Source organism: Triticum aestivum, chromosome 7B (assembly GCF_018294505.1).
Source record: "Triticum aestivum cultivar Chinese Spring chromosome 7B, IWGSC CS RefSeq v2.1, whole genome shotgun sequence".
Classification (NCBI taxonomy): Eukaryota; Viridiplantae; Streptophyta; class Magnoliopsida; order Poales; family Poaceae; genus Triticum; species Triticum aestivum.
The window spans coordinates 560,341,936-560,350,973 of record NC_057813.1 but is presented as its reverse complement, the minus strand read 5'-3'; the positions used below and the strand labels follow the sequence as shown (position 1 = coordinate 560,350,973).

The following is a 9,038-nucleotide window of genomic DNA, read 5'->3' as shown; positions in this document are numbered from 1 at the left end:
GGCTTGCTTATATACGGCAGGCCGGCACGCGAAATCGCCTTTCATCTCCCACCGACCGAAGCAACAGTGACCGATGGAGCTGCGCTGTCCCCCTCTCTCTGCTTCACCCCGGCTCCGTCTCGGACCCAATCCTATGTTACGCTTATGCTTCGGGGACCAGGATCGGGTGAGTGGAAGCCACGAATGGTAGATACGAGCAAGTGCGTGCGTGCGTGGCTTGGGGATCTCATCTCATCTCACTAGCCACGGTAGCCCGTCGCAAACGATGCTGGTTTTCTTTTTATTGGACGAGATGTCATGGACGGGCGGCAGCTGATGGGATCGGGGTTGGGTTGTGTGTTTTACAGGACACGAAATGTGCACGCGTTGCTTGTGAATAACTGTCCGGAACATACAGCTGGTATGGTGCGGTTCCTCTCGCCTTCAAGATTAGGTAAGAGGAAGAACGACGGTACAGCTACTAGCTCAGGTGTAGTATAGCCGAAACATGGCGTGCCGCCTTTTTCTCCGGCCCCAAAATGACAACGCACGGCTCCGGCTCCGGCTCCTTTTTTCTCCTCCTCCGCGCTGTCTGCCTGCCGCATTATCTCAGCTACTCGAGTCAGTACAGCCGTGCGAGGTGAGGTGATGGATGGTGTGGTTCTCTCGCGGGCCTCCGTACGAACCCAAAGATGTCAAAGATGCGCCAGCGTTATGCGAGTGAATGTGACTGCATGATCACTCGAGACTTAACTGACCAAGAAAAATGATTCCGGCGAAGTCAATCCCTTCTGGTCGCCAGCGGTTGGCTAGGTTCCGGCAATCGCAAGGCAGTGCCGAACGAAGCCCTTGCCGGAGGACACAGCACGTGCACGGACGGACGCCGCAATCACACGCGCAACGACCTGCGTGCCATGCCGTGCCAGCATTTCTCAGTTAGTTCGGCGGACGCCACGCCTGTCTCGCACGACGAACACACTTCTCGTCTTAGTTTGGAACACTCCGGCCGAACTCGCCGCCGGCGTGGAAAACCGCGTGCGTGGACGGACGCCTAACCGCGTCACTTGCAAGAGGCAACTGTCGGTGTGAAGTGAAGAGAAATGTGTTTCAGACAGACATCGACGCGGCCTTGGAAGTTGCCATGTTGTTTCAGAGCGCGAGTGCGAAATAAACACCTACAGACGAGGGATCCTAACGAGTAGCGCGGGAGCTTTATCTGAGTGGGCGGCTGCATCAGCCGTGTCCGGCCAATCGGCGGCGAGGGGGCAACGGCCAGTGGGTCGTTAGTCTGGGGCAGTGGTCCAGCATCACTGCTGCCTGCCGTAGTGGTTGCCGTGCCGGGTCCCTGAGGTCAGGTCGAACCACACCCACCACGCGGCCGGCGGGCGCGCGCGACGCGAGCCCACCAACCAACATCTGAGCCCGAACCTCCTCCGCGCGCTACATCGCCATCGCCTCCACCAACCACGCCTTTAATACCCTTACGCCGCACAGCTCCCCCGCCCGCGCTGCGCTGTCGCTGCTGTGGCTGTGCCGCTTCCGGTCGATCCCCGGCCCGCCAAGCCACCTCCGCCTCCACCATCTCCACCGGCGGGCGCCATGAAGCAGCCGAGGTCGCGGCAGGAGCCGCGCCGGATGGGCAACTCCGCCATGGTCGTCACCATGCTGCTCTCCCTCTGCGTCCTCACCTTCATCAAGGCCCGCTACTGCTCCACCCCGTACCGTACGTCCATCCCCATTCCTCGCTCAATTCCCTCAGCTGCCGATCCCTCCGCGCGCTTGCTCGGCTGATGCTGATGCTGATTTGCTCGATCGGTGTGCGTGCGTGCAGCCAACAAGCCGGCGCCGCTGCTGGACCTGGAGGTGGAGATCGACGAGGACTACGACAGCAGCCGGTACAAGATCTCCGGCCCCATCGGGGAGGAGGAGTTCGACCCCAGCCGCCCCACCTGCTACAACACCAGCAAGCGCTCGGAGCGGTGCGCCGCCGTGGGCGACATCCGGGTCGACGGCAACCACTCCAAAATCTACATCAGCCCGCTGGGCAAGGAGTGGCGCACCAAGCCGTACGCGCGCCGCCACGACGCCGTCGCCATGGACGACGTCCGCGAGTTCGCACTCCTCCCCTTCGGCGGCAGCAACGACACCGTCGTGCCGCCGCTCTGCACCAGGAACCACTCTGTCCCGGCCTTCCTCTTCTCCAGCGGCGGGTTCGCGGGCAACCTGTACCACGACTACACCGACGTGCTGGTGCCGCTCTTCACCAGCACCCACCACTTCGGCGGCGAGGTGCAGTTCCTCCTCACGGACATCAAGGACTGGTGGCTGGACAAGTTCACGCCCCTCTTCCGCCAGCTCTCCAACTACGACGTCATCGACGTCGACAACGACCAGGAGGTGCACTGCTTCTCGCGCATCGTCATCGGCTCCACCTTCCACCGCCCCATGGGCATCGACGGCACGCGGTCGCCGGGCGGCGAGACCGTGGCCGACTTCAAGCGCCTGCTCCGCCGCGCCTTCCGCCTCGACCGCGTGGTGGCGTCGCACGACGGGTCGGCCAGCCTCGGCAAGCCGCGACTCCTCATCATCTCCCGCAAGTCGTCCCGGCGGTTCCTGAATGAGCGCGCCATGGCGCACGCCGCCGCGCTGGCGCAGTTCGACGTGCGCATCGCGGAGCCGGACAACCACACGGACATGCCCAACTTCGCGCGGCTGGTGAACTCGGCGGACGTGATGATGGGGGTGCACGGCGCCGGGCTGACCAACATGGTGTTCCTCCCGAGCCGCGCCGTGCTGCTGCAGGTGGTGCCGTTCGGCGGGCTGGAGTGGCTGTCCCGGGTGACCTTCAAGGACCCGGCCAAGGACTTCGACGTGACGTACATGGAGTACAACGTGTCGCTGGAGGAGAGCTCGCTCAAGGACCTCTACCCCAAGGACCATTTCTACCTGAAGCACCCCTACGACGTGCACAAGAAGGGCTGGAACGCCATCAAGACCACCTACCTCGACAAGCAGAGCGTCAGGCTCGACCTCGCCAAGCTGACGCGCACGCTGGAGCACGCGCGCAGCCTCCTGCCCTCCTCACGCTGACACTGAGCTCTACTTGCACCTGCAAGTTCAGTTTCTCCATGCTAGATTAGGTCCTCTTCTTCCTCCTCTCTCTCTCTCTCTCTCTCTCATGTTTGGTTCACTTCTTGATTTGTTGTTGTTCTTGTGGTGCCAAAGATTCATTTCCTTCTTTTCTTCTTTTCTTTTTCATTTTGGTAAAGGAGGAGACGAACAAGTTCGTGTCAAGCATAGGCAACAAGTGCCCAAAGTGTTAATTTACACTCTGTAAATTCGATTGATTGTCCCAGCAGCCAGCACACACTTGCAGAGAAAAATGTAATTATTTGCCCACATGGGGAGTATGTGATCCATCACTTTACTGCTCTACCACCATCAGAGACAGGGCATGTGAACAATTGAGTGTGATGCTTTTCTGGTCCCATACTTGTTGCAACATGCGTGCCCCCTCATTCTCAACAACACTAGTCATGCTTTCAATTCTGACCAGTTTCGGAGGCTTCAACTTTGTTGATGTTTTGGACCAGTTCAGGTAGGGGCTCAACTAATGATTTCGGACCAGTTGAGGAGGACTTGTACGCGAGCATTGGAGTAGCTTGTAGCCTAGGGCAGTACTAGAGAACAGAAGCCCTGTCACTCTCCACACCCGAGGTTATCTGAAGAATGAAAAGGCTTTTACAACATTTCAGACATATGCTTTCATTTGGGACCAGTTTCAGAGGCTTCAGCTTCGTACCAGTATTTCTGACCAGCTTAGGGGCCTTCGGCTTTATATTTCAGACAAGTTTAATTAGGAGCATCAGCTTTATATTTCAGACAAGCTTTCATTTCGGAGCAGTTGAGGAGGCTTGGACCTTAGCTCAAAGCACCTATGTTCATAAGTGGTAGTAGTACTACTCGCCAGCATCATGTCGTTAGAGCAGCTTAATTTTTTTAATGTTACTATAGAGTAGCTTCATTATAGGCTGTACTACTACGATATATCCAAGCCCTTCAGCCCTATAGTTTTATCAGAAGAAAAAGAAGAAAAATAGACCCATTGCTACTAAAACTAAAAAGATGCACCGGCCTCACGCACGCACGCACCGGAGGTAGGGGAAAACGTCTTAAACTAGAAGCCAAGCCAAAGCCAGCACGAGGAGCCCAGCGCAGCGAGGCGCAGTGGTTGTCCCTCTGTTCTCCACACGGGAAAAGACGAACGGGCTAGGCCGTGGCCACGACGGGGTACCAAACAAACCTAAAGTTAATCAGTCATCAGTCCCTTTTCCTCCTCTTCTTCTTGGATTGATTATCGTTGCGAGCCAGGTTGCCCGCACAAAACGTGATGATTAGATACGAATATGCTCCATCGGGCTCGGGAAAACGCCCGTGCAACCGACGATCATCAGCGGTATCTTTCAGATAAGAACCGTTTAACCCTACGCCGCGGTTAGTGGTGGCTGTAGCTAGGTGGAGCAGCTCCGGGAAGCAGCTCGGCGGCTTCCGCGACCATTCTGAATTTCTGATCGATCCCGCCACCAGATTTCTGTTGGCTCCTCGCCGTCCACGCACGGTGTGATAACCTAGTCGCGAGGAACCGGAATGTATTCTAGATTAAGCATCTCCTTAACGTAAGCAAAGTGCTCCCAGCTTCTTTGTGTGTGTGTGTGTGTGTGTGTGGATGATGGCTCAGTCCTGCCGTCCATCGGTCTCCTTCGTGTCCACGGGACGGAACAACACAAACTATTCATGGACGGAGATGACAGTGGCTGGTGTACGCTTTCAGTTGCAGCTCGCTCTCTACGTACTGGCGTCTGGTGCCTGGTGGATTCCGTGGCTGGAGCTTCATTGTTTCAGGCCTGGATTTGGAAAAAAAAGTGATCTGATCGGTTATTCGAATCAGAAGCTTGCTGCTCTGCGACAGGGAACGGAAGGCGCACGCAGTCTTTGAAAGATGCCTGCCACTGCCAGGACGACGAGAGAAGCAGCTGCCTGGTGTAAACTGGTCAGAGGCCTCTATCTCGTCTCTGCTTTCGTCCGGCTCAGCCCTTTGACCTTCATCACAGCCACAGCCACATACCTAACCGGCCAGCAGAGCAAATGTAGCATTTGGATGCCATCAGTTTGCTCGCTTTGAGCCGTGAGCACGTTGTGCTGCTCCAAGTGCGCCTGGTCCTGTATGTTAGGTTTGGCAGAAAAGGGAAGCAATGATGCCATGGACTGATGGATGTGTTCATCCAGAAGCTCTCTCTCTCTCCTTATCCGGCCGGGTCAGCTGCTGATGGATGTGCTTTACGTGCTCCGGACTTCTGGTCCAGCAAGAGGGCGGCACATCACACACGTATGGAGCCAGTGATGCCATATCGATCATCACCCGACGGAGGGAACTCATCTGAATTTCAGTGTAGGAAGTTTCAAAGTCATCTCTTTCCAAAGGCACCGTATGGTTCACTGAGATGCCAAGACAAGAGGGTTCTCTCAAATTTACAGGAGAGAAGAGCATGTATTTACTCCCTCCGTAAAGAAATATAAGAGCGTCTAGATCACTAAAATAGTGACCTACACACTTTTGTATTTTTTTACAGAGAAAGTATGTATTATAACTGATACAGCACAGCAAGAGGGGCGCCGTACCCAACAACTGAAGCACGTTGGAGTGTAAACATAGGATACTTGAAAGGGCTTTCTTTTCTTTTAAGATGTACAATGGATTTGGTAGAGCACTAGCAGTGCATCATGTGCTAATTGATTGCTACTGCTCCTCTTGAGCCGTAGCAGTCCGATCTGGTACTAGTAGCATACTAGTAGCAAAAGTCGACACATGCTTTTGTGGCCTCAATTTAAGTTCCTGGTGATGGTTTTGTGTCGCCAGCAATAACTGACGAGATTTGGCAGCTCGGTTCGTTTTGGAGAGTATCATGGTATTTCTTTTAGAAATGCAGGTTTTTGATATTTTGATGCGTCTAGCATTGACAAATACGTCGGTTTTATAAATCGTAGTCCTTTCAATACCTTTTTTTTGTATTTGGAAAAAAGCTTGACCTCTTTTTTTAGGAAATTTATTGAGCTGGTGTCCCGGAAGAGTGGGTTCTCTAGGAAATGCTCTCCGCTACGTCCAATTCCCGTGTGCGAATTTTGAAGCGGCACGCGCGGCATTCCACATTCGCTCTCATGCACACTCCCAAGGAAACGACACAAACGATGGCTTCCATACACCATCCAAAGGAAACGAATCCGTTTGTACCAACGACATCATATTGTCGGTGCTAAATCCGGCATATCTCAAGGTAGGGGTTTTAAAATAGGTGTCTTGAAGCGATGGTAATGTGAGCACAAGATTTTATCCAGGTTCGGGCTCTCTCAAAGAGATAATACACTATGTCTTACTTTTGATTGTGTTGGTATGGGGTATAGTATAGAGTACAGGTATCTACCACGAAATTGTTGTAAGAAATTTGAAATTCTAATGAACATGAGATCATCTATTGACTAGCCTGACCCCGCACTAATGCAGAACCGGGCTATAGCACCGGTTCGTAAGGGTCTTTAGTGTCGGTTCTGTAACCGGCACTAAAGGATGGGGACTAAAGGTCCCCCTTTTAGTACCGGTTCGGCATGAACCGTCACTAAAGTGACACCACGTGGCACGAGCCAGGGCCGGGTGCGGGGAGACCTATAGTACCGGTTGGTAACACCAACCGGTACTAAATGTTCGAGGGGTTTTGGTTTTATTTTTTATTTTTCCTTTAGTTTTGTATTTTTAATTTAATTTAGAGATTGTTTTTACATTATAATGAGTTGTTAAATCATTAGGTGAAAGTAGCGCAGATTAGTTTCAACTGGATGCATGCATGGATCATCCTAGCTAAGTGATCAAAGTATATATGCCATATCCATATATATTACTTGATCACTTATATTAGGTGAGCAAGTAATATGGATATGGCATATACTTGATCACTTAGCTAGCTAGGATCCATCCAGTTGAAACTAATCTGCGCTTTCTTTCATAAATGATATAATAACTCATCATCATCATATTAATATAAAAACTATTGCATCATATATATATCATCACCAATAAGACTAGTTAACGGTATATTAGCTAGCTAAAAATCTTTATAGTCGTCATTACCATTATTTAATCATCATAGTCATTACCGCTATCTAATCATGACCACCAATACCAGCTTAAAGAAGAAACATTCACTTGTACCAGAAGGAAAGATATCATCCAGTTCAACATGATCACTCTTTGAGATTAAGTTCAGGACGAAGAACACGGACATTAGAGGACAAGTACTAAGAGCATGCTAATCACTGCTGCTGCTCTCTCTCAGGTAAAATGGCATAGAACATGTATAGCTCTCCTGATTTATCATATTGAAGCATGCAGATGAACCTGTCTCCTAATCGTGGGTTGCGCTTCTGATTGTTGCCTCCTAGTACTTCTCTATGATCATTCACAATTTTCCTCCAGTCTTTCACTATTAAGCATTCCTCAATTCTAAAAATCCTGAATGCACTCGTGTACAATGTAGGATGTCTTGGCCATAAGGTAACAATTGACATGCGACCGTTAGTAGTCGAGATCGACTGCGGCACAACTATTATCGGGAGTCCCTGTTGAAGAGAACATCGTACAATATCATACTTAGCAATGAAATTTAGCTTAAAATAATGTATGCAAAAGATGCACTGGGATAAATAGTAAACATCTTACCATCTTTTCTAAATACATGTGACCGTAGTTCAATACGAACACTATTGGTCACACGTTTTGAGTACTAAGATTTGTAAGTCTAGGAAAATAATTTCTCTTGATAGCATCAAGATCCTCAAGCCATGAAACATATTGACTTATCTCCTCGCAGTTTAGTTCAGCCCAGGGACAGTGGACGGTCCTGTCTACCAAGCGTTGCACGTTTGCTTGAATGGAAATACACTATCAATAGAAATTAGTTGTCAACTATTTTTGAAAAAACAATATCGAACATAAATATGGTTGAGAAACTCACATAATGGTAGAATTGGAGGTGTCTGCACATCGACCCAAATGTCTCTATTACCTTCAATATCATCTTCGGGACGAATATCAAAGGTGATAAACATATCAGGCTCAAATGCATAAGCCTTGCATAGTGCTTGCCAAATTTTGCATTCGAAATGGGTGTAGGTTTCTTGATTGTATAATTTGACATTGAAGGTATAACCATGCTCGGTCTTCAAGTAAACTCTCTTTACCTTCATAGTTTTGTTAGGACTGAAACTTATCTTATCCAAGACAAAATTGTTGCATGGCAGGGGATACGCTAGTAGAATAGTGAAAATTTAAAATAATAAATTGAAGCAAATGAAGCATATTTAAGTCATGCTTAATTACGAAAAAAGACTTGTCGTTGTGACTTACTGTATCCACTTCGAAGGTATCATCCAGTTTGATGCTGATGCGACTATCATCAACTAGGAAATTTTTGTCGCACATGCCGCATTGGTCTTCGTAGTCTTCGCACATAATGAAATCATTTTCGTCGTGAGACAACATTTCCTATGTTCATATAGGTGAAACATTAAACACTTATTAGTTATATTAATTCAACTAATTAAACTAGTTCTATTAATTCAACTAGCTAGTTCAACTAATTAATTCAACTAAGCACTTACTAAAATTATACCTAAATAAAGTATAACTCCTAATTCAACTAATTCAACTAACTAGTTCAACTAATTCAACTAAACTAGTTCTATTAATTTTCTTACTAAAAATAAAGTAGCTAGTTCTATATACTAAAATTTTAATTAGATGATCAAATCTCATATACCTAAATTTAATATATATTAATTCATCTAACATTAATATAAATTCATCTATAACTAAAAGTATAAAAAACTAACTCATCTAACATTATCTAATTCTTATATAATCTAACAGTTTCACATTAAACATTTGTGTGTGTGTGTGCGCGCGTGTGCATATGTGTGCATAGGAGGCCGCCGGCGAGCGGCAGGGGGCC

The 9,038-nt window shown here is 49.1% G+C and overlaps 1 protein-coding gene across 1 annotated transcript; it reads left to right on the top strand.

Annotated features, from left to right (window-relative positions):
- The first annotated feature begins 1,227 nt into the window (after window positions 1–1,227).
- Window positions 1,228–3,412, top strand: LOC123158125 (alpha-1,3-arabinosyltransferase XAT3). Its single transcript, XM_044576239.1, has 2 exons — window positions 1,228–1,702; window positions 1,811–3,412. Exons 1-2 carry the CDS (start codon window positions 1,579–1,581, stop codon window positions 3,067–3,069), a joined length of 1,383 nt encoding a protein of 460 aa, XP_044432174.1. The 5' UTR covers window positions 1,228–1,578; the 3' UTR covers window positions 3,070–3,412.
- The last annotated feature ends 5,626 nt before the right edge of the window (window positions 3,413–9,038 follow it).